General features: G+C 37.0%; 3 protein-coding genes across 6 annotated transcripts; 1 reads left to right on the forward strand and 2 right to left on the reverse strand.

The window, feature by feature from the left end:
* Positions 1-5,914: 5,914 nt before the first annotated feature.
* On the reverse strand, positions 5,915-12,595 carry LOC128871794 (checkpoint protein HUS1). 2 transcript variants are annotated; one of them, XM_054113867.1, is made up of 2 exons: positions 12,351-12,595; positions 5,915-7,733 (listed from the first exon to the last, which is right to left on the reverse strand). In XM_054113867.1, exon 2 carries the CDS (start codon positions 7,675-7,677, stop codon positions 6,823-6,825), a length of 855 nt encoding a protein of 284 aa, XP_053969842.1. In that variant the 5' UTR covers positions 7,678-7,733; positions 12,351-12,595; the 3' UTR covers positions 5,915-6,822. The 2 variants fall into 2 exon arrangements, with proteins under 2 accessions (XP_053969842.1, XP_053969843.1); XM_054113868.1 differs by lacking the exon at positions 12,351-12,595 and adding an exon at positions 12,204-12,325.
* Positions 12,596-16,477: 3,882 nt separating this feature from the next.
* LOC128871796 (splicing factor YJU2) lies at positions 16,478-17,875 on the forward strand. The gene is made up of 4 exons (XM_054113872.1): positions 16,478-16,734; positions 16,794-17,136; positions 17,191-17,416; positions 17,481-17,875. The coding sequence occupies exons 1-4, from the start codon at positions 16,711-16,713 to the stop codon at positions 17,836-17,838; spliced, it is 951 nt and encodes a 316-aa protein (XP_053969847.1). The 5' UTR covers positions 16,478-16,710; the 3' UTR covers positions 17,839-17,875.
* A 1,581-nt stretch (positions 17,876-19,456) lies between these two features.
* Positions 19,457-25,553, reverse strand: LOC128871795 (DNA-directed RNA polymerase I subunit RPA1). Of its 3 annotated transcripts, none has more exons than XM_054113871.1 (15): positions 25,490-25,553; positions 25,063-25,411; positions 24,792-24,977; positions 24,559-24,739; positions 23,790-24,494; positions 23,376-23,716; positions 23,085-23,308; positions 22,942-23,025; positions 22,711-22,875; positions 22,487-22,645; positions 21,030-22,425; positions 20,751-20,949; positions 20,492-20,645; positions 20,169-20,429; positions 19,457-20,092 (listed from the first exon to the last, which is right to left on the reverse strand). In XM_054113871.1, exons 2-15 carry the CDS (start codon positions 25,403-25,405, stop codon positions 19,532-19,534), a joined length of 4,959 nt encoding a protein of 1,652 aa, XP_053969846.1. In that variant the 5' UTR covers positions 25,406-25,411; positions 25,490-25,553; the 3' UTR covers positions 19,457-19,531. The 3 variants fall into 3 exon arrangements, with proteins under 3 accessions (XP_053969846.1, XP_053969845.1, XP_053969844.1); XM_054113870.1 differs by having other exon boundaries at positions 25,063-25,414; positions 25,490-25,545; XM_054113869.1 differs by having other exon boundaries at positions 25,063-25,547.
* Between the last annotated feature and the right edge of the window lie 227 nt (positions 25,554-25,780).

The raw sequence follows: 25,780 nt of genomic DNA on the forward strand, positions 1-25,780 counted from the left end.
TAAATTTTACTAGAAAATTGATACACACAATGCCAAATGGGTTGGAAGAAGTCATAAATCCAAAAGGAATACAAATTAAATATTAAACACTAAATACACTGTGCGACAGTGATATTATACTTTTATGGAGACCTAGTACAACTTGTAGGTATAGTAAAACTAAGAAAAATGGTATAGGAAAAATTTCCAAAACACCCCCAAAATCTCATTTTATGGCCATAAAACCGTTTTTCAGTAGGTTGATGTGAAGAATCACTCCTAACTTCGCCAATTTCCATCCGATTTCGAATTTGTTTTTTTTTAGTTCGAATGAACAAAAACAAGCCCTTTTGACAGTGTGTTGACAATTTTTCTGAAATGGCAACTGACGAGACTGTAGACGGAAGCATTTGGAATTTTTTTTATTTTTTCTCTATTTTTTCAACTTTGACATAATTTTTACGATATTATCCGTTATTGAGGATTTTTTTTAGTACACTATATTTGACTGTAATTGAATTAAAATTAAAAGAGTTGTGTGAGTTCTAAGATTCTATTTTTTTTTTACTAATTTGGTATGTAGGTATAACTTACGCTAAATGGGAATAAGGGCACGTTTCGAAGCATGAAAATGATAACAAATGTCATTATAAACACATAATATTTATTGGAGTATTGTGCAGTGCAGCACTATACGGTATGGTACGGTGCAGTACACAACGGAACTGGTTCCAAACTTAAAAATGCATTGGAAACGGCCCTTTGGAGTTTAGTATGGTAGGGTACATTTGTCATTCTCTTCATCAGTTTTGAATACTTCTCTGTAAGAAATTCAATCATCATCATTCATCTGAAGTCGTCATCAACTAAATTCCATTGTTTAAATCGAGAAGCGAGCGTTTCAGATTGTCTTCCCGATAGAAGTAAATCACGAGAAAGATCCTGAAAATCTGAATTTGATACAATGTGTCTTTCTGAAGACTTAGAACCAGACGGAAAGTACTCTTCATCATCAGGTTTATTGTTATCAGTTGGATCATCATCAGCAATGAGTTGAACTTCCTTCAGTTCATGACCTGCAGTTGAGTCAATCATATCGTCCAAGACTACTGGGTTCTCAACAGTTGCAACATCAGCATACTTTATGTGCTTTCGAGTTTTATAATGATGACCGTTTACGTCCGTTTTACAAAAACAACAATCATCTGGTTCTCATCGGAGAATATAAAGAAATTCGACTTTTCTGGCAACGTTTTGATTTATATCTCTTGAATTTCAGAACACTCAGTACAAGCGAATTCCCGTTCATACCAGCGATCCGAAGTATTATATCTAAGCTTAAAGAAATCGTTGGAGCCATCAACCAGAGCTTTATTACTCTGTAACTTCAAACAATGCTTTTGATCCACAAACCACATATGAAACAAAACTTATTGCGATTATCGCACATTTCTTTCTCACAAATTGAAGCAAAACAATAAAACTTTGACGTTTTAATAAGGTTAAATTATAATAACAAACTTCTTTTGTTAATCAATGTACATTGTGAACTTTGGTACACTTGGGAGCTTTTTCATATTTATATTGAAAAAAAAAAAATGTGTGATAATATGTCAGATATTTTCGTAAGTTCTAACCAGTTCTGTTGTATGCAGTACAGTGTACTCTTATGTATACATATATACTCCAATAAATATTACGTATCTAAAATAACGCATCAAAACACGTCCTTATTCCCATTTAGCGTAAGTTATACCTACATACCAAATTAGTAAAAAAAAAATAGAATCTTAGAACTCACACAACTCTTTTAATTTTAATTCAATTACAGTCAAATATAGTGTACTAAAAAAAATCCTCAATAACGGATAATATCGTAAAAATTATGTCAAAGTTGAAAAAATAGAGAAAAAATAAAAAAAATTCCAAATACTTCCGTCTACAGTCTCGTCAGTTGTCATTTCAGAAAAATTGTCAACACACTGTCAAAAAGGCTTGTTTTTGTTCATTCGAACTAAAAAAAAAAACAAATTCGAAATCGGATGGAAATTGGCGAAGTTAGGAGTGATTCTTCACATCAACCTACTGAAAAACGGTTTTATGGCCATAAAATGAGATTTTGGGGGTGTATTGGAAATTTCTCCTATACCATTTTTTTTAGTTTTTCTATACCCACAAGTTGTGCTAGGTCTCCATAAAAGTATAATTTTTGTTTTTTTTTGTCACACAGTGATATTTACGTTGTTTTTGTTAAGGCACCGTTCTGGTCTAGAGACGTGAAAATTAAAGGCGTTGAAAATTGAATAAAAACAATCGGTATCACTTGAAAATCGTTTTTATTCATTAGATCAATTGTTTATTTATAAAAAAAAATTTTTTTTTCAATGACAATAATAAAAAAAATTGTTTCCCCTGACGTAACACATGCCACTGGAGTAACTGATTGAGCTGCTCAGGTACGTCTGAAAAAAAAATTCGGCCGATTATTCATCAGGAGATATGTCGCCATGGTGGGTACCAGATTTCCACAAACAAAATTTTTTTCAAAATATTTTATCTGTTTATTGGAAAAACAAAAAAAAAAGCATTTTTTCACGTTCTCGCTCTTAAAAAAATAGAAAAATTGATTATAAAATTATAATTCTGCTACCCACAAGAGTTGTTGTGGCCTGACGTTGGCAGACGGCCGCACCGCAGAGGGCGGTTGCGGGTGCAGTGCTCTGCAGCAGGGAGCAACGAAGTCGCGAGTCCACGCGGGGTGGTGCGCAGGCCAGAGACCTCCGAAAGTGGCACCAGCCATTGCAAGAATTTCATTGGACTGTTGTCAGGTTCCGAGGCACTCTGGTCTGACACACGGAGCAGACTGTGCGGGGGATCAAGAGCTGCTGGTTTGTCCCCGCACTGGGGTAGGAGCAGGACAGTTGTGGGTCGTTGGGAGAGTTGTGTTGCTCAAGGGGGCTCCTTACCGTTAAGGTGTTGTTGGTGACGGCAGTTTGAGGTGCCGGTACTGAGGGCAGCAGCGCCGTTGAGGCATGGGCCGCCTTATGGCGGGAGCAACACGTGGCCACATACCTTGTGGACCACTCCCTATGATTCTTAAGGCCTGCACAGGTCTTAAGATGGTACCACTCGTTGCACTTATTACACGTAACTGAGGTGGAGTTCGGGTGGAGCCGTTTGTGGCAGATGCAGCAGTAGAATACCTCTGGTCCAGGGTTGGGTTCGACGCCAGGCCTGAAGAGAAGTATTCGGAGCATTCCCATGGCAGCCGGTTCTACGTTACCGGAATGACTCGGGTTTTTCCCGACCAAGGGCTGCCGCCCCAGTAAACTAGCCCTGTCTAGTGAACCACTTATCCTCAACCACCTTTTTACATGCCCCATCAAACCTAACACCCCCCTCCCAACTTGTCGCAACAGCACGTTTCCTGGGTCTACCGTTAAATGAGTTAGACGAAGACGACTGGTACTACATCGCACTGACAGGGTTTAGTAAGCTGCTGCTACAAAAAAGAAAGAAAGAAAAAAGAATTGCTCCTGTGACGAAAGATTGGGGCTAGTTTTCTGGGGCGGCAGCCCTTGGTCGGGAAAACCCCCGAGTCATTCCGGTAACGTAGAACCGGCTGCCATGGGAATGAAAAGGTAGTGGTTGTCTTCTTTACTTTGGAAGCACCTATAAACACAGTGGGAGTAATTGGGACTATCGACGGTGTATAGCCGTGATATGCGTGCAGTAGAGGAACCTGGACGCAGGTACCTGTTGTGTCTTCGTACATAAACGCGGTTCTATCCAGAAGTTATACTTTTGTGGTCCCAGGGTAGAATTAGCCGAGGTGGATGATTGCTATAGTATTAAAGGGAACGTGCCCCACTTACCATTGATGTGACGGCACCTCTGAGATGTTTCTGACATTTTGATTCCAACCTCCTTCCAAAAAAAAAAAACAAAAAAGGCAGCGTAAAAAAATTTTCCATCACAGCATTTTTTAATGGCGAGTCAAAAAAGGGCAACAAATTTTACGGTTGGCTACAAATTTATTAGCCATATCTACATATACAGCCTAATCTTGGTAATTCGGACACTTGATAATTCGGACAGCGCGGTAATCCGGACACCAAAACGTTTTCTATTGAAGTCTCTAAAATTCGGACACTTCTTTATTTTCCAGTGAATATGCTGAAATAAAAAGGAATTCCGTTATTTTTTATTTTATTTTATGAAGGGGATTCCCCTGCTAACTACTTTGCGTGAATAGTGCGTTTAAGTGCTCGTCAGCCTCCTAGTTCATATTCATAAGCATATTGCGTAACGTGTAGTTCAGTAGCTAATTTCAAACATTAACTCCATAATTTCTTTAACTGTGGACTGTATAAATTTAACTATGGCACCAGCAGGTAAGAAAAAACATACGTTTTTAACGATAGACCAGAAAAATGAAATTCTTAAGAAACTAAGTGAAGGACAGTCAGTTCGACAGCTAGCTGCGCAATACAATGTAGGTAAATCTACAATTTCGGACATAAAATCAAGTGGATTAAAGATTGATAGGTAAAAAACGAAAACATTTTGTAAGAAGAGTTTACACTCCTTTGATTATATTTTGCAGTTACATTGCTAGAACAGAATGTGGCCTTGGAAAGCGTAAAACTATGCGACCTGCGGAGTTTGAAAAGATGGAAGACCACTTGTATAAATGGTTTGTAAACGCAAGACGAAACAATGCACCGATTTCCTCGGAAATCATCAAAGAAAAGGCCAAACAATTCTGTTCCCAAATTTACGGACAAAGTGTGGAATTTTTGGTTAGTAATGGTTCGCTCCCGATATGGAATTAAATTCTTAAAAATATCTGGCGAAAAACTTTCCAATGATTCTACTGCTGTGCAACCCTTTATTGAAAAATTGCGAAAGAAAATTTCAGAAATGGGCATTACGTATGATCAGGTTTATAATGCAGATGAGACTGCTTTGTTTTGGAGAAAACTTCCAGAAAAAACCCTTGCATTGCATAATGAAAAATCCGCACCCGGGCGCAAAATTGGAAAAGAAAGAGTAAAACTTCTAGTTTGCTGTAATGCAACCGGAGAACATAAACTTCCATTGTTCATGATAGGGAAAGCCAAAAACCCCAGAGCGTTTAAAAAAGTAAACCTTCCGCTTGGGTACTCCCATACCAAAAATGCTTGGATGACAGAGCAAATCTTTAAAAATTGATTTGAAAACTCATTCGTTAAAGAAGTAAAGCGTTACTTAAAGGAAAAGAATTTACCAGCCATAGCCATTTTACTGCTAGATAATGCAACTTGCCATCCCCAATCACTGTCGGATGTCGATAAGGACATATATGTTATGTTTTTGCCACCAAACTGCACCGCTCTTATACAGCCAATGGACCAAAATGCTATCCGAATTTTAAAGACAAACTATCGGAAGAGTTTTTTGTCTCTACTTTTGTCCAGCCCAACGAACAATCTCCCGGAATCTTTAAAAAACTTTACATTAAAAGATGTGGCTTTTTTATCATCTAATGTTTGGAAAAATGTGGATGAACGCGTGCTCAGAAAATGTTTTAACAAAATTCTTTATGACGAAGAATGGGACTCAGATGCTGATTTGCCTCTTGCGATGCTACGGCCCAGCAGCTCAACTAAAATAATTGATCTTCTTGTTGAAATATCCCCTGATGTATATAATGATAACGAGATTACTGAGTGGTTGAATGACGACACTGATTTCGATATCAACGAGATTGAGGAAGAAGATAACGAGAACAGCAGTCTTGACGAAAATGAAAGTCAAGATCCTAAAATTTCGCACTCTCAAGCTATTGCCGCATTTAATAGTTGTATTAAATATGAAGAGGAACAGGAATTTTCATCCGGAGACATTTTAAAACTTGTGAGTCTCAGAGATATTGCCTTCAGAAAGAGAAATGAAACAAAATTGCGGTAAACGAATATATTGAATTATTTTACGGCCGAATAAAAACTAATATATGTACATATAACTCATTGAATATTAATCAATTTAAGATTAAATAAAAGATTATTTCATTTAATTACTGATCTACTGATTTCTATTAAATTTTTTACCCACTCGATAATCCGGAAAATTCGATATTTCGGACAACCTCTTTTATTTAATTGTCCGAATTATCGAGATTATACTGTACTTGTACACTCATATTGAAAAATTTCATCTTCCACTTTTCTTTACCTACATACATATGCCAAGTGTATATATTGTCGCGTGTTGAGCGATATAGATCTTTTGCATTTAACAATATGTGTTCAATTCAATGCCGATGATGGCAACGGATATGAACAAATAAAAATACATTAAGTTAAAAATTCAATTACTTTAAATCACTCCAGAATACAAACTAATATTATTTCAATTGATCGTAACTCGACCACCGGACGATATTAATGTATATAATTAGCCAAAAAATTAAAATGCAACATTTTCTTCTTCTCTTGTTGTTGTATTTTAGTTTCTAATGCAAAATAATTGCCAAATTACCATTAAATAATTTCATTATTTACAAAGTTTTCTGCTCGCATAGCAATAATTCAATTTATATTTTATGTGTAATGTAAAATCTTCAACGTTATCGTTTACCGCTTGTTTAATAGCTGTAGAAAATCAAGTGGCAATGCATTTAATTGTAATGATAAAAGCAACACCAAAGAAAGCGTTGGGATGCAGTGAGCTATTCTTAAATATACTCGTACTATAGTATAACAGATGTACATATGTATATTGATTAACTTATGATTATATTTTCCGTCCCAATCACTATATCCAAATAACTGCTATGCCTTTATCAGCAAAAGGAGATATTCATACGCAAACAGCTGGTAATATGGAGTGGATAGCAATGCCCTCTCGTATGTTTACTTCCAAGTGTATGAGGCGATCGTCAACTATACCACACGACAACTCTGTTGAGGGTATTTGTAATGCTGAAAAAAATAGAGCAGTCTTCTTACAATCCACCGAACATGATGCCTCTATTTGTTCCTTTTTCTTGTCGTCTTCACTAGCATTCATCGCACGCAATTCTAAATTCTGATAACGTGTTGTTATGGTTGCCATATCGGTTTCAGCCACTAAATTCATTTCGCCATTCGTAGTCGCATAAAAAATTATAGTTGGTGAAAGATTCTTTATTTTGTCTATTAGGCCGCGTATCAAGCGGTTAGATGGTACATTTAAGACAAGCTTACAAATTGGTTTTGTCGGCACTGCGTAATTTGACCAATCGCAACGAGGAACCACATCGACTGGTACATGGTGTGTGGCGCGGCGCGACTTATCCGAACTCTTGGAGGTCGCATCCACATCGACCGTTAAACAAGGAAATTGAAGGTTAGTCAATTTCAACTTACAATAGCACGGATTATTTCGCAGTAAAGAAAGTGCAGTTCCTAGATGTAAAGTTGGTACATTTAGTACAATATGCGAATTCTGATCATCGTCGACGCCCTGCATCGTGTACTCAGAAAAATATAATTTTGGATCAATTTCTACCCATACCAATGGCGCTGTACTGCCAGACTCCTCGTTCGCCACAAAGTAAACTTTGTCCATAGAGATTTTCAGTATGCATGTCTTCGCCAATTTCGATAGTGTTTGGATGATGTAGAGAAATTCTCTCATGTATTCCGGATCCTGCATCATAGCACGAAACTTCATGGTAGACGTTTATTTAGTTTATTATAATTTCTTCTAGAGTACGATTACGTTCGACGCTTTTTGTGTGGTTCATGCGAGAGAATGGAAAGAAGAAATACAAAATTCAAAGTTGTTTTGATGTCTATCTTTCACCTTTCATTCCTACATCTACTTCAGCAAATCTAGGCAATAGAGAAATATTAAATTCGCGCAACTTGGCCTACTAGTAGACGTAATAATATTGCCCTTAGCATGGTCGCACTAATACAGTTTGGCGACGGCAGACAGGATCTGTCAAATATTAAAATACGCACTTCTTATGCTGTCGCCATAACGCCATAGCCGTAACCATAACCCTAGCCGCAACATTACTGCTTTTGTCAATTAGTTATGCCGTAACTATCAACAGCTGAAAATGAAGTATAATTAATGGCATCATTTAGATTTAGTCATAAAAATATGGATAATTTCATATTAAGTCAATTAATTTTTCCTCGTTCATTTCTAATATTCAAATTTTTATCGCGAATATCAAAACGTACGTAAAGTATTTCACAGCTGCCTACGGTTACGAAAAACAAAAAATCAATAAATGCATTCGGCTACGGTTATGGTTATGGGGTTATGGTGCGGCACCTATAATCGTTTACAGTAATGCCGATATGTATGATCAGAACAGCGGATTGCTATGGTTACGGTTACGGTTACGGCGAAGGCACGGCACCAATTGTTTATGAACGCTATTATTTTGAAGACAGCACGACTTCAGGCTATACAACTTAAAATTGTCGTTGGCGACGAATTAAATCTATTTCTAAGTTTTCTAACGACAACTCGCAAAATTAGTGTTGTCTCTACAAAACTTTTTATGAATCTCACGTTATTTAATCAAAAAAAGGATAAAATAACAAATGGAATAATGCTCAATAATTCTAAGCACATAAACAATATTATTTCCTTTCTTACACTGCTAAATTTTACTTAAAACAAGACATCTTAATTTGAAAGAAGATAATGTTATCTGGCAGCAATGAATGTGTACGCCATAATGAACCACTGTTTGTTTTATTAAAATTTATTTATCTCGCTTGTGAAGGTTTTTATATTTTGCAAGTTTTGCTCACAATTACAAACAATTTTAAAGAAATATTTCAAACTTAAAAATGGATATAGATTAAGTTTTGTTGGAGGAATTATTCTTCCTCCCGAGTCATATTGCTTCCAGTGTGCAAGCTGGGTTTGGTATCTGTGCAATTTAAGCAATCATTGCTGAGAAATTGATAACAATTCCCTGGTCGTTCATGTTTAATTTTTTATTATCCAAACACAAATGCTAGCCATCCAAATTTAAATGAATAAAAACGTGAATCCTCTACATGAGGTGTTTTGCTTGTCGCCGCTTTAAAAACATTTAAGAGACTATCTTTACATTTGCAGACAAAAAAAATTGACTATCGCTACGCCGTGAAATGCCGTTGTTAATTAAAAAAAAATAAAATAAATAATTGGCGCGTACACTTCTGTTAGGAGTTTGGCCGAGCTCCTCCTCCTATTTGTGGTGTGCGTCTGGATGTTGTTCCACAAATGGAGGGACCTACAGTTTCAAGCCGACTCCGAACGGCAGATATTTTTATGAGGAGCTTTTTCATGGCAGAAATACACTCGGAGGTTTGCCATTGCCTGCCGAGGGGCGACCGCTATTAGAAAAATGTTTTTATTAATTTTGCTTTCACCGAGATTCGAACCAACGACCTCTCTGTGAATTCCGAATGGTAATCACGCACCAACCCATTCGGCTACGGCGGTCGTTGTTAATTAGTTTATATTACAAAGGTAGATTCGTAAATAAAACACTCTCTTTTTCTCTCATTTCCCTTGTAAAGTATATTCTGGTATGGTCTGGAGTGTTCAGTGACGAGAAGAACACATTTAAACATCCTCAATAAAGAGTTCAATAAAATAGGTACACATGTATGTAGATTTGTATACATAACTACAACACGCCGGAAAATGATTCGGAATACCCTACAAGTTTCATTTTGAAATGTGTGCCGTAGAAACAAATATTTTTTCGTATAGGATAATCCAGAAAATTCGCTTTATAAGAAAACATATGCATATGAATGTTTGTAGGCAAAATTTTACCTGCACTTCATTAAGGGGTCTCTGGTCTCGAGGCCTTGAAATGAAGGGTTTTTTTGGGGATTGATTGTGACAAATCCTGTGAATATTTAAAAAAAAATTTTTTTTTATTTTAAAGGTACATGTCTTGGCTTTTAAAAAATGGCTTTGACTTTGAAAAAAATTAACACCCGCGACCTTGAAATGGCGCTGAAGACGTGCACCTCCAAACGAAACAGGTCTCCATTTTGGTCACGGTTTTTCCACCTGGGTAATCAGAAAGCAAAAATTAGATATGCGTTGTCTTCAGAGTTGCCCTGGTTAAGTTTTCCCGTGACAGATTTTTTTTTTTTAATTTTTTTTCAAAAGTTATGCAACAATTTGCAAAAAAAAAATTTTTTTGCTCATTTTTTGAACTTTAAAAGGTTATAAAAATGGAATGAAAAAAAATTTCAAAAATCGTACACGGGGAAACTTAGCGGTAAGTTTTCCGAACCTTTTAAGACCAAAACCATTGAAATCGGAGTATAACTACTATGAAAAGTGTGACCAAAATGCTTAAAAAACACGATTTTCGGGGAAACGCGTTTAAAGATAAAGTTTATGATAAAACGGCCGGAGGAGGGTACACTTCGGTGCCCAGAAAAATGTGAAAAAATGCGATTTTCAAAAAATCCTTTCTGTGGCGTATTCTCGCATACACATACAACAAAATTATGCAAAAAAAAAAATCGATTTTTTTTTCGCTGGAGACCAGAAGACCCCCTTAATGATAAGTGCACAAGTTCTTTTTAACAACGTAAGTGCTGCGGTTCGAAACGTTTAAGTTTTTACTAAATCCGCTGAATTCGAGTATTTTGGTATTTGGGTAATCAACCTAGACAGGGTTTTTAGGGGTGTGCAACAACAACACACAAGTGGAGAACATGATATTACAGAAATCCAAATTTTGGACCTCTCCATAGTACCAATGCATCCTTATGTAATTAAAAAAATTTTCCAGTTTGCATCCCCCTAGTAAATTGGGTACACAGCACAACTATTACTTCAGGATTCAAGGAATTAAATATGAATTGAATTAGTAAATTATTGAAATGAATTATAATTATAGAGCAAATAATATTTTGCATTAATTCATTCTATTATTCATTTACATATATTCTAATACACTAATTCGTTCAGCAATTGTTCTTGCTACTCTAGTTCATACTTGATTTAAAAGTAGAAAAACAAAAATCTTACAAATCTTTTAATAAAACCGCTATTTTTAATACATTTTGAGTATTCTTCAGGAATAAATAATGAATTAGTGATAGTTTTATTCTCAAATAATTTCTTGTGAACATTTTATTGCATATGGTGTGGTTATTTTTTAATTAGACCCATGATTAATACCATACATATGTTTGTACATATTTGTATGTACAAAACATCTAACACAACGTGACGTCAGTATTCCCTAAATAAAAGTTTTCGATTGCATCGAATATAAGAATATTTAAACCCACCTCTAGATCCCAGTATACCAGTCTATCAAAATAAGTATATGTAGTGAAAAGTTGTTAATTAAAGCATACTAATTTTCTTATTTGATTTTTTTACGAAATCAAATGCCTTGTCTAATAAGGTAGCTGGGTCTCGAAGTGGAATACAAATGCAGGGAGGAATGGGCACTATGGTTAGTTCCGTTTTTTAAAACATCTAAATAGGAAAAAATAAAAATTATGGAAGGCAAAGGTTCAATAAAACAAAGAAAAATAGAATTTAATACTTAAAAGAAATTCGCAAATGTTGCTTGCAAACTGTTTTACTGCTTTGGTCTAACCAAAAGCACAAACGAACACAACCGAAAATAAAACAAAACGCAAATGCGAACAAACACGAGCTGGCTGAACACTAAATACAACGGGCACATGGACTTGACACACATGGAGTCAAGACACGCCATTTGCGCTGGAGGTTTACGTTGCAGATCGCCATGAACGCACGATAAATAGCAAAATGGGGGCTGTATGACTGTTGAATACAGCAAAAAAATTCTCAAAAGTGCTCAGGCTTGGGAGTATACAGCACTTGCTTTGGCATACAAGTACATATGTATGTACATACATGTATCAACAGTTAGGATATACACGATATTCTGTAATATATATATTTGTATTTATAAATACATGGTCAAGATGTTTAAATGGGATTTTAGCAGCGATCCTATACCACACCAGCACTAAATAGTAGAGACAAAAGCCAAAAAAAATCGATATCAATATGAAACGACTTCGTATAGACCGAGATTTCAGCAAATTTTAGATATCGTTGACTTTTTTATAACAAATCACTAATTACATATAATTTATATATTTCTGTTAAATAATTTGTTTAATCTGTCGACATTTTGTTTTAATTCGTGCGTCCATTTGTATGCCTACCTAGCTGCAGTCATCGTTGTTGCTACACTCGTCGCCCAACTCTTACCTTCGGCCAATGATGAAATAATCAAATTTTTCAGTGGGCTAAAGTACACACCTTTCTTCATTAAATTCAATGATCTTTTACTCTTTTATATAAGCACTTACCTTTTTTCTCTATTTTTAAAGTAATTTTTATCTTATTTTTATATTAAAAGCCACACGTTTAGTCGTCAACACCAAAAATTGATTCCGACAATCACTGCCGACGCAGCGTTGCCAAGTGCTTTGAACAAGTTTGACTCTAAATGGAAAATAGGCATAGAAATTTCTCGACTAGAGGGCGCCTTTTCGAATTGCCAGATTATAAACTATTTTGATGCGTGAGTCATATAGTGTTCACACTTTTAAATATGAATTAAATATCTCGGTATTGAGAGTACAGAAGGTGTGCTTTCCAAAAACTATGGGAGATGACGTCGGGGAAAGAAAGTGTGCGAATGTGTGTATATTTTTTTGTATTTGGCAGTTTCTATTGCTTTCTGGCCACTTCTCTTCCTTTTGTTTGCATATTCTCGGGGCATGAGGTCGCAGCGAATGCGGAAGACGCAATATACGTACGTTCACATATGCAATAAAATCACGAAATTAATCTTATCGTTCACATATCGCAGATTACCTTCAAATTTGACAATAAGTTGACAATACAGTTGTGAAAGGTTTCTCTTCATAGAAGTTGTTTTGGTGGAATATTTCGGTGTTTTTGGTTTGTTTAATTATTATTAACGATATGAAGAAAATACAAGGAGAAGGAGTAGCTAATTTAATTGCGCAATTTGGCTGCTAATAATAAACAGTTGGAGGAAATCCGTAAAGGACGTCTACTGAGGTTTCAAAAAATTTAGACGAAGCGTTTATGGGCACACGCTTTTTTCTGTAATATGAAAGCATAATTAATAATATTTAACAAACATTTTATTAGAGTTATGTCTTCAAACCTGTTTCATACATTTTATTTAGTTTTTCCTTTGACCTTTGGTGACTGGTGAAAACCTGGCCATCTTTAATCAAGACATTGATAATAATTTTCAATAAATCTCTATCATCTGGCGGTGTTATTAATGATTCGAAACCAACTCTAATTACCCCATATTAAAGCTATGTTGCTAGAACGCATCATGAAAAATAAATTGTTTGGTTTTTTAACCTTCAGCATTTCATTTGTATTGTAGCAAACCGAGAAATTTCGGCACTCGACTGACAACAATACCGAGCGAATGAGATACCAAACAAAAAACTTAATGCACCTTGACACCAGCAAGATAGAAGTTGCCAGTCGCGTCACACTGGCACAATTACGTTCTGGATTTTGTAGCAGGTCAAACTCTTACTTGCCCAGAATTGACCCCACTGACATTACCAAACATATGCCCGGCATGTGAAGGCACCCCGCACGACACTAACCCCCTTTTCACATGCCTCTTAAAAGCTACTCATCTAACACCCCTCTCCCTCTGGACCCAACCTGCCGAAACAGCGTGTTTCCTGGGCCTAGCGTTAGATGAGCTAGACGAAGATGTCCGGTGATATACCCTACACTAACGGGTCTTGTATTACTGCTTCAACAACAACAACATAGAAATCGCCAGAAGATACAAATCGTTTTATATCTAGAATTTACGATAGTTATTTTAAGCTCATGCATACGCGTAGGATATTCAGTTCACATATAAGTAGATGATCTACTTTTTCGTGCTTAACTCCCAATCCGTAATTGAAAAGCGAGATTTCCCATACAAAATTTCTCTCCCCAAATCTGAGATTATTAAATAATCCTAGATAATAACCATATTTTTTGACATACAAGTTAAAGAAAAACGTCGCAGTAAAAACTAAATACAATGGATGCCAACAGGTTTGTAGACATAATTCTAAAAAATGCTTGTTAGGTATTATTATATATGAACTCAACTATTTATTATTAGCAGCCAATTGCGCAATTAAATTAACTATTCCTTCTTCCTGTATTTTCTTCATATCGTTAATAATAATTAAACAAACCAAAAACACAACATAATATTCCCCCAAAATAATTTCTATGAAGAAACACCTTTCACAACAGTATTGACAGCAGATTGTCAATTTTGCAGCTAATCTGCCATATGTGAACGGGTAGATTAATTTTGTGAGTTTATTGGTATTAATGCATATATGAATGTACTTTTAAGTTTTGCATGTGAGCATGTAAACGAATAGTAAATCAATGAAGTAACCAAGTTGAGTTGGCATTAATTTGTGACTTTTATTTAGCAATCCAGTGATCGAACTCAGAGGAATCAAAGAAATGAACGTAACAATATTAACAAGCCATTCACTAAATATTTACAAACAAGTAGTTTCCCTTCCTTTTGTTTGTTTTATTGTATTATTATAACTCATGACGTCAGCCGGCTGTCAAAATCGCGAAAAATAAAAAAAATAATGTAATAATGCAATCGCAACTGACAGCCACTCGACTCTCACCTTTGCTCTCGTAGAGTACTACGCAACGATCTGACATTCACGAACAGTGAAACAACATTTCTCGTTCTCTATTTGCCGCCGCCGAAGAAGAAATCGGATTCCGGCGAGCCCAAAAAAACAATTGGTACGACGAGGAATGTCAAGCGGTCGCGAAAATCAAAAATGCTGCCTATAGGGCCACACGGCGATCGGGCACAACGAGTGCCATGTGGGATCGCTACCGGGACCTAAAAATGAAGAGAAACGTATTATCAGAATGAAGAAATACGGGGACCAAATACGTGAGTGCGAGTACTTTGAGATTCTGGCCAATAGGAACAACGCCCGAAAATTCTACCAGAAAGTTCGGCGGCTTACAGAAGGTTTTAAGACCGGGGTGTTTTCCTGTAAGAACAAAGACGACGAACTGGTGACTGACATCCAGAACGTGCATAGATTATGGAGGAACACTTCTCGAACTTTTTACACAGTGATAGCTGCGCATGTCACAGAGAATGTGAAGTTCTAGATACGCGAATCGGGACGAGGGGCCTGTCGTTCCGTTACCGGGCAGGACGAGGTGAGAATAGTGATAACGTGGCTAAAGAACAGCAAAGCCGCGGGAGCTGCCGGACTGCCGGCTAAACTATTCAAACATGGCGGGGAGGAGCTAGTAAGGTGCATTCATCAGCTCCTATGCAAAATATGGAGGAATGAAAGCATGTTTGCCGATTGGAATTTAAGTGTGCTCTGCAATCTGTGCCAATTACTGCTGGATTAGTCTTCTATATTTAGTCTAGAAGGTTCTAGCGAGCGTATTGTGTCAAAGGCTGAAGCCCACCATCCAGCAACTGTTTGGACCTTATCAGTGTGGCTTTAGACCTGGAAACAATTGACCAGATATTCACAATACGCCAAGTTTTGGAAAAGATCCATGAAAGGAGAACCAATTCATCTTTTGGTGGATTTTAAAGCTACATTCGACAGTACGAAAAGAAGTTGCCTATATGCCGCTATATCTGTATTTGTTATTCACGCAAAACAAACCGGACAAGGAGGCAAAGCGAATGGGTCTGAGGTGAATGAGGGCAACACGAAGTACCTCCTATCATCAAACAAACAGTCGGCGCACTTGCGTATCGGCACCCACGTCCCTGTTGACAGATATGATTTCGAGGTTGAGAGACTTCGTTTATCTAGGTTAGGTTAAGAGACTTCGTTTATCTAGGAACCGACATTAACACCGGTACCAATGTCATTCTTAAAATTCAAGGGAGAATCTCTCTTGTCAACAAGTGCTACTTTGGGCTAAGTAGGCAATTGAGTAGTAAAGTCCTCTCTCGACGAACAAAACTAACGCTCTATAAGTCCCTCATCTAGCTTGTCCCATCGTATGGGACAGAAGCTTGGACAATGTCAACATCCGATGAGGCGTCCTTTGGAGTGTTTGGGAGAAAGATTCCGCAAAAGATTTTTGGACCTTTGCTCGTTAGCTACAGCGTTACTCGCAATGGAAAAAAGAGCTGTATACGGTTTACGACGCCATAGACATAGCGCAACGAATAAAGATTCAGCGGCTACGTTGGCTGAGTCATATCGTCTGAATGGAAGATCAGGTGAAGAAAGTCTTGGTATTTTTAACTGGCGCCGGTTAGCACAAGAAAGACACGACTGGCGCACTTAATTAAACTCGGTCAAAATCACGTAGGCGGTTATCGCGCCAATGAAGAAGAAGAAGAAAATAAAGTACCAACTTTTAATATTCTGTACACTATACAGCAGCACTAACAGCATATCTTATCGAAAAGAAGTATCGAGTAAATTAATAAAAGACTTTCATACCCAAGTACTTCCGATTAATATTAACACGGTCAATATTGAACTGCATTGGTTTCTAGGGCCATTTTACAGAATTGGGCGAAAGGACAAACACTACGTGTAGAATAAAGTTGGAGGAAGAACCCAAATATAATCTTTTGACAAGGAAGTACTTCTAGCGTATTAATCCTCTAAATCCAGCAACGAAATGTCGGAACGGAAAGTGTTAAATGTACGTTTGAATAGTTTAGAAAGCTACAATGTTTTACGCAAATGTTTACATCTTTACAGAAATATTATCCGCCGGATTTTGATCCTTCGAAAATCCCGCGTATGAAATTGGCTAAAAATCGACAATACACTGTACGTTTAATGGCGCCATTCAACATGAGATGCAAGACTTGCGGTGAATACATTTATAAAGGGAAAAAGTTCAACGCTCGAAAGGAGGATGTCGAAAATGAAACGTATCTAGGAATACGTATTTATCGTTTCTACATCAAATGCACTCGTTGTCTTCAGGAGATTTCCTTTAAGACAGATCCGAAGAACACTGATTACGAAATCGAGGCAGGTGCAACAAGAAATTTCATGGCTTTAAAATTAGCGGAGGAACAAGCACGCAGGCAAATTGGTAAATGGAAATATAATTCATTTGATTTTACTTAAATTTAAATTCGTATCTTAGAGGAAGAGCGTGAAGAAGAAGCGAACAATCCCATGAAGTTGCTGGAGAATCGCACGCAACAGTCACGTAACGAAATAGAAATGCTTGAATCTTTGGAAGAGCTACGCGATTTAAATCGTCGCCAACACAACGTGGATTACGAATCAATGTTGCAACAGTATAATAACACTGAATCTGAACAGGAACGACTAAAACGTGAGGAAAAAGAAGATGAAGATTTCGTGAGGTGAGCTAAAGCTTATCTAAATTATTTTATCGACATTTTTATATAAAATGTTACTCTCTAACAGGTCCATAAATTTCAAAACAAATAAATCTAGTGGGAAAATTGTAGCTGAAGAAATAATAGAAGAAATTAAAGACGAAACATCTTTACCATCTGAAGCAAAGAAAGTGAAAGTCAGCATGTCATTAGCACCTGCCGTCAGTATTTCAAAAAATAAATCTTTCACAACAAAAACTTCGAACCTCGTAAAAAGGAAAACGCCGCTTGTTATACCGAAATCCAATCCACCAACTGCAGCAGTTTCTTCCGAAGTGGTGAATGCAAGTCCCAGTAAGTTAGAAAGTGCAAAACATGCTGAAAATAAAAATGGAGGGCTGTCGTTGCTTTCAAATTATCTCAGTAGTTCCGAAGAATCGAACTGAATAATAGAATGCCTTATAATAAATATTACCTTAAATCTGAGTAATCAGCATAGCGTCTTATTGTTGTTGGAACCGTAAAACAGACTCGTGGGAATTGAACCTTGCGTCTCGAAGGCTTTGATGCAAGTATCTACTTGAGATTTTTTTATATAACGAAATCGTTATACTCGTATATAATAGGTGGCGCTAAAGTAGTCCTCCTATGAGAAAATGCTATAAATTTTGCGATTGGCCCCTAATGTCAGTTTTGTTTTGACATTTGTGTAGTAAACACATGCGAAATACACGTTAATAAACAATGTTACGCTACACTGCTCCAGAACGCGGAATATTGCTGACTATTTATTTGACCAATAATCGGTCGGTGACTTTGGCACAACGTGAATTTCGTCGCAGATTTCCTCGCCGTCCAACGCCTACTGGTGAAACACTGCGACGTTTAGCCGCTCGCCTCGAAGAGACTGGTACAACACGAGATGCTGCCAGGCGTGGCAGACCCCGGAGTAGCCGTTCTGCAGAGAATATTGCTGCTGTAGTCGAGGATGTCATGGAAGCGCCGTCGACATCGACCAGACGACGTGCCACGCAAATGGGTATCAGTCAACGGTCTTTACAGCGAATTTTGGTACAAGATTTGAAGATGTTTCCGTACAAAGTCCAAACGGTGCATCAGCTGTTAGCTGCTGACCGCCAATCGCGACTAACATACGCTCAAGCTATCCTATCCACTACCAAGAGGAAGATGATTTTTCATCAAAAATAATCATGAGTGATTAGGCCCATTTCCATCTTAGCGGGTACGTAAATAAGCAAAATTTACGCTTCTGGGGCACTGAAAATCCGCGTGTAACCCACGAAGAGCCATTACACCCGCTCAAAGTCACTGTACAGAGCAATGATCAACGAGTTCTTTTTGCCGCAATTTGATGAATTGGGATTGGAAAACATGTGGTTCCAACAGGACTACGCAACGGCACACACTGCACGTGCCACAACCGATATGCTGAAGGATGAATTTCCCGGGCGCCTAATCTCCCGTTTTAGCGATTTGCACTGGCCAGCAAGATCGCCTGATTTCACCGCTCCAGACTTCTTTTTGTGGGGCTTTTTGGAGTCGCGGGTTTATGTCAACAAGCCTCAGACTCTTGCAGCTCTTAAAGACAATATCCGTCAAGAATGTGAGGACCTATCGCCGGAAGTTTTGGCCAAAGTGATGGAAAATGCCATAAAAAGGGCTCAAATGGCAATCAACTGTGGCGGCGGCCATTTACATGACATCATATTCTCGACTTGATGTAAAAAAATTAAAAGACCAGATAAAAATAATCCACAAGAAGAATCAAAGTTTTTCATTTTTTTTTTTAATTACAGCCAAAAAACATCGTAGGGTTACTTTTGCGCCACCTGTATAAGATCGGATTTATGTAAATTTTGCCAAAAACTTTCGCTTTAGCCATTACTGAAAAAAATTTATGTAGAATCAAAGAAAACAATGACATTTTGTATTGCCACTCATTGGATTAATGTTTATCCATGGAATATAAAATTATTGATTGGAAAGTACCATGTGTATTCTCCGGTACGATTTTTAAATACATACATAAGAACTACTCAAGTATAAGTTATCGAAATTAAGTTTTGTTTTATTTCTTTCGATTTTTTTTTTTTTTTTAATTTTGTCTGATAATCTATTTTAACAAATTTTAGTTAACAGTTCAAAGGCACCTGTTCCATTTCGCACCGGCAGCCCAACAATTAAACGACCTGATGGTGAGCTGAGGTCATCTATACGCCCGCTTCCAGCTGCATTTTTTAAGAATTGTAAACAAGATTCAAATGACATTTGCTGCAATGGCGAAGACGAATGTTCCATGCCTTTTCGGGAGAGTGGTTGAAAAGTGCCATTAAAAGTCATATAATCAGCAATTAACGATAGATGACGTCTATCAACAGTAATTCCGTACACCTTGAAAACATTTGTCACTTCTTTAATTATAACCTGCGCCGCTGCTTCGATTCCATATGTTTTTGCAATCGCATGTATATCATTAGAATAAAGGCGATTCAAATCTAAAACATCGTTGTATTTGAATACTTCGATAATGTTAATACCGTCAGTTTTGAGCAAATTAACATCATTGTCGCCTTTATATATAATAGCACGTTTTATATTCTGTACTTGATGCACCACACATTTACTGGCCAATTCTCGAATTATAGAAGAAATATCTGGTTTCTTGTACTTCATATTTAGCTAATATCAACAAGAAAATATCATATATTAGTATTTGACATATTTATTATTTAGCCGTAAAAACGTTTTTACTTACATTAAAGGTGAGCTTGCACCACTGATGTTTTTCTTTGTCGTAAGTATATTCTTGAACCAACTCATTGTTCAACACAGTCTCGACAAGAGCGTCAGTCGTGTCTGATTTGCCTGTATCCTCTTCATCTTCATTTTCTCCCACTCCAATCTCATCATCATCATCAGCATCTTTAATTTCTTCTAATTCTTCAGGGTCATCATATTCAGTTTCGTCTTGTTTGCGGGATTTAAACTTTCTACCAGTTGCGTCATCATCGTCATTCTACAATATGCATGTAAATATACAAAAATTCTGGATATGTTATCGATTTTATTTGTTTTTACCGCATTTTCGTCATCTGATGAATCCACTTCACCCCCATTCGTTGATTTATCTTTTTTAAAGTGATCGCTGACTTCATTTCTAGATTCATCTTCGTCTAAATCTTTATCATTGCTTTCCTTGTTGCTACCGACTTTATCTTCATTTATTTCAATTCTAAAACCATTAACACACATATTTTTTTAAATCCGAATGTAGTGTAACAATTCTAAAGTTACATAAATTCTTCTTAATTTCATCATTTATTATTAATATACTTACATAGATTTCTTGCTCTTTGAGGACCTTATAGCAGCACGAAACAGTACCTTGAAAAATACCTCGCTCATATATTTCAGCACCTTTTTCGGTCGTACACAGAAATCGTCCTGATAGGCTTCCCGGGGAAGAAATTGAAATCGTAAAATATATTGATGCGCACGTTCAGGTTTTAGCACCAGTTTGGTTTTTACCTTAACAACTTGAATGGAGAATAATGCAAGTTAAAACACTAGCAATACAAACAAAAACAAGAATAAAGAAAATACTTTTATAACTTACATTGTAGTATGTCCGCAAGGGTTACGCGATTCAACTTAATACGTAATTTATCGGCATTTTTCGACTGATTCATCTTTATTGGAATATCCATTGACGGCGTTTTGATGTTAGCAGAAGCTAGCATTAAAATTTCGCGTAAGCGGGGAATACCTAGTGTGACGTTCATTTCACCACGACCGGCAAAGTGAAAAGTATTCAATGTCATCTGAGTGGAAGGTTCACCAATAGATTGTGCGGCTAATAATCCAACGGGTTCTCCTGGCGAGGCCAATGCTTTCAAATTTTTTATATATATTATGTCATCTATCGCAGCTTTACTGTTTGGATATTTTTTCATATAGTCTTCTACTAGTTTTTCGAGTCGTTCAGAAGTACTACCGTAACAGTTGTCCTGTTTGTAAACAGATGTTGTGGGATCAGGACAACGCGCACTCAATTTTTTGTAAAATTCTTTTGTCTCTGCGTCAGCTTTTCTCCAAAGCTTCTGTTTATATTCATCTCCCATGCTACGTCCTGTCTTGGGATTTAATTCATCTAAATTGCCTTTTGCTTGAGAGTTTGCTGAAAAATTAGCAAAGGCTGAGGGTATCCTCTTTGTTTCAAGTGAATCGAGCTTTCCATTATGCTTATTTTGCCATTTTCGAAGCTTCTTTACATGTCTTGAGATTCTCAATAGTGTTTGCTCATCTTTGATACTTCTCAGTTCGTTTGGGTGAATAATTGCTGTAGAATTAAGTGCCAAGAATTGCATACAAAACTTTGTATTGAAGAATTTTGACTTCAGAATATCCAATCCATCTTCGCCATACAGATACTGCACAACGCTGCTATCGCTATCACGTACCGTCATATCATAACCAACTGTAAGCCCCTCCAGATGCTTTATAAGACAGCGTTGCAAATAACCTGAACGTGAAGTTTTAACAGCAGTATCAATGAGTCCTTCACGTCCGGCCATGCAATGAAAGAAAAAATCTTGCGGCTGTATGCCGGTCATAAAGCGGCCATCAATGAAACCACCCGATTTTGGCGACGTCTCAAACGCTGTGAAGCTTGGTAATGATTTGCCAGATATCATTAACGGTGGACGTTTTCCTTCCAATTCAATTTGGCCCAACAAACATGAGATTTGCATAGTATTTACCATGGATCCTTTTGCGCCGGATAACACCATTAATTGTAAATTGTTTTGTGGGAATTGGGAAATCAGACCATCTGGCAGGCAAGTTCGATTTATATCGTTGGTATAACGATCCAGCAAATATTTGTATTTGCGATCTAAAATAACACGAAATTTGGGATCTTTTGTGTACGCTTCTTCCATTTTTCCAACAAGCACATCAAGCGAAGGTATCTCGTCCAAATCTAAAGCAGCAGCAACAGCTGAGTCGCCAATCTAAGATTATTATTAATTTGAAGAATTCTTTAAGACATTTTCACAATTTTTTTCAACTTACTTTACGACATTCTTTGACAATTTTTCGCCTCTGCGCGTCTGCGTCAGCCGTTACTAAAATATCCTGTACACCAAGCGTAAATCCTTCTCGTTGCAAAAATGTTGTAAATACTTTTGTAAATGCAGTCAACAGACGCGTTGATACTTGGCCGCCATACAACTGTAAATATATATTAAAAGTACGATTTCATGTCAAATTCATGCAAAAAATTACCATTGACCTACCTCATACATGCAATGAATTAAACCATAAGTTGTTGCGCCATACTGCTGTTTGTCTAGGACCCCAGTAAGCAGCTCTCCTTTATGGATTATAACATTGCTTTCACACAGCTCGCCGCCACCTAAAGCACCGCATGCAGCTTCATGAGCCATTGAAACAATCCAGTGCTTTTTAAATTAAATATTGGAACAGTGTTCAAAAACTCTTAATGAAAAACATTACTTTTTTCTTACTTTTGAATTAATTTTTGCTTGTGTATGTAAATTTATTCTTGAATATCCTTCTGGTGTCAAGTTGATGATTATTGTTGAAAGAACCTAAGTGGAAAAGAAAATTTAACTCAATATGTAGGCAATTGACTCCTAACCATATTTACCTGCTTTCCTGACCAAAGCATGGTCGGCTTTAAAATTGTTGGTGGAAGGAGTTTTATTTTGTCTCTTAAATCCGAGAGACCCTGGTACACAAGTTGTTGATAGTCTTCTCGGTTAAAGAAACGTCCGCGTATGGATAATTTTACACCCGAAATAACGTGATCCTGAATTAAGCCTCCCAGAGGGGTACCGTCTTTAGGTACCAGATAATTGTTTGCAACGTTTACTACAAATAAAATTGAATCGAAAAGTACTTTCAATATCTGGCATATGCATTTCTAAGCATTAATTACCTAAATTATACGCCTCCGCTCTCGCTACTTCACTTTGCGGAAGATGAGCATTCATTTCGTCACCATCGAAATCAGCATTGTATGCCTTGCAGTTCGAATAATGTAGACGAAAAGTCTTTTCACCAGGCAGTATGCGTGCTTTATGTGCCATGATTGATGGTCGATGAAGTGACGGCTGGCGATTGAGCAAGAGTACGTCACCATTAAGCACATGACGATGTACCACTTTTATTCCATTTTCCGGATAATTAAAAAGTAGTTTAGCCATGCTTTCACGTTTTGCAGCGTTATCTGCGGGTATAAGGGTTGTATAACCCTTTTCATCTTGAATATAGTTGGCTCTGAGAATATAATATTAGGTTGTACATAAACATACATATATTCAGTATAACAATTAAGCATGTGCCAGCTCACCCAGGGTGGATATCAGGACCGTTCATAACCATTTTACGCAATTCAGCGACGTTCCAAGGTGTTACCGGTACGGGGTAACTTAATTTGCGTGCAAAAATATCTGGAATACCCACTTCCTCAACGTTGATATTTGGGTCGGGTGTTATAACAGTTCTAGCTGCATAGTTTACACGTTTACCCATCATATGCTTGCGTATTAGGCCTTCCTTTTTTTCTAAAACTTGTTTAAGGCCTTGAGAAGATGGGGAATCTCTACTAGCGGTTATATCCAACAATAAATCAACTGATGTTTGTAGAGTTTGCCATGCATTGTACAGCTTCTCATATGGGGATTCCCCTTTAGTACTTTCATAAACACGTTGCGCCTCTTCGGGTAGCTCTTCTCGTAGCCCTTTTAGATGCTTTATAACTACACGCAACACGGCGTTGTTTTCAATTATAGACCTATAAATTGCAGTTTGTGGATGCTCAAGAATTTGGTCATGTAAAATGTTGGGTGGACGGGCTTTAGGTGGTACTACTGCTATAGTATCCATAAAAAATATATCAACAGGGCAACTATTACCACTATTATTTAGCTTCAATATGGGACACAAAAGTTTTAATAAATCTGGGTAGTTCAAATAAATTTGTCGCAAAAATTTGCGGCACTCATCAGCGAAAATCGATTTGTTTTGTCCAGTGGACTGGCGTGCTTCCGGCATCCTAAACACATAATCAATTAGATAAAAACAATAGAAAATTGTATTAAGAGAAAATATACACTTACGAATTCCTCATCTCCTCCGCTGTAATGTAGTAAATAAGTTTTCGGTACAAATAGCGAATATTACGCAACGGCTTCTGGCAATGAATACATTTTTTAAAAGCTACACGTTGAAAAGCGGCATGAACTATAGCTGACCGTATTCCACAGGAAGTCTTCGTGTTATTAGATACATTTGAATGTCCTAATCAAAACCAACTGTAGTTCCATGTATTTGATTTTACAATTAAAATTACCTTTTTTCAAAAGTTCAAACATAGCTGCTATGCGCGGGTGCACATATTCTCCACTTTCCAGTTTAACCAAATTTTCATCATTTTGACACACTACCTCTGATTTAAATATTTCTAGCTCTTGCGCTTCGACGATGTATCCCGCATCTAAAAGGCGCAATTGTAATGCGAGTACTTCACATACATGAACTGGAAGAGAATATTTATGCTAGTAAATAAATATCCTCAAATATTATATAAAAATAGCAAATATACCTATAACAAAAATCTTTACCTTTTAATTGAATTTTGAAGCAGTTTAAGCAAAAAATGCTCAAAATTTTTTGTACAAGTTTTATGAAGAATGGATTAAATACTAAGGTATTTAGCTCAATATGACCCATATGTCCTGGACATTCCTGTATGTTATAGCAAGTGGCACACGGTTCCATTCGACGGCCGTAAGTGCCCATTAAGCTGTCGTACAAACCGCCGGGCAAAGGATGCCCCAGTGGATCGAATGTTAGGCCAGTGATAATTTTGACTACACTTAGTCGCTTAATTTCTTCACTGCTGAACACGCCAAATTCCAGATCCGCAGGAAGCATATCGATTTCCAACGCGTTGCCCTTCCTCATTTTTCCCTACTTTCGACAAAATTTAGTATTAATAAGCTTCACCTTTGTCCAAAAAATTTAGCGAAAAAAAACGTGTTTAGATACCAATTTTAACAGCTAAGCACATGAATTGTATTTGATTTAGTGTAGGTCGCTCGTTTGACAGAAGAGTAGAAATTAATGTAAATATAAGGCACAATTCACAATGAGACCTCAAGCCCGTGATAAATTACTTGTAAATATCGTATGGCTACACTGTACAAAAATAGAGTAGCATATTTTTCTATTAATAGTGAAGTTAGTCTATGTTCAGAAACATGTTTTTCATGCATGGAAAATGTTGCTGGAATTACACACCTCGGCCGAATATAAAAGCAGGTCATTTCGGTAACGTAG

Source organism: Anastrepha ludens, chromosome 2 (assembly GCF_028408465.1).
Source record: "Anastrepha ludens isolate Willacy chromosome 2, idAnaLude1.1, whole genome shotgun sequence".
Lineage (NCBI taxonomy): Eukaryota > Metazoa > Arthropoda > Insecta > Diptera > Tephritidae > Anastrepha > Anastrepha ludens.

Excerpts from the sequence above, each read along its gene's own strand:
- LOC128871796 (XM_054113872.1), top strand. The coding sequence starts at position 16,711 with ATGTCGGAACGGAAAGTGTTAAAT. Across the intron at positions 16,735-16,793 it reads CGGAACGGAAAGTGTTAAAT|AAATATTATCCGCCGGATTT; the intron begins GTACGTTTGAAT and ends ACATCTTTACAG. Across the intron at positions 17,137-17,190 it reads ACAAGCACGCAGGCAAATTG|AGGAAGAGCGTGAAGAAGAA; the intron begins GTAAATGGAAAT and ends TTCGTATCTTAG.
- LOC128871795 (XM_054113871.1), bottom strand. The coding sequence starts at position 25,405 with ATGAGGAAGGGCAACGCGTTGGAAATCGATATGCTTCCTGCGGATCTG. Across the intron at positions 22,876-22,941 it reads AAGCAAAAATTAATTCAAAA|CACTGGATTGTTTCAATGGC; the intron begins GTAAGAAAAAAG and ends TAATTTAAAAAG. Across the intron at positions 20,950-21,029 it reads CCTTGCGGACATACTACAAT|TTGTTAAGGTAAAAACCAAA; the intron begins GTAAGTTATAAA and ends TCTCCATTCAAG.
- LOC128871794 (XM_054113867.1), bottom strand. The coding sequence starts at position 7,677 with ATGAAGTTTCGTGCTATGATGCAGGATCCGGAATACATGAGAGAATTT.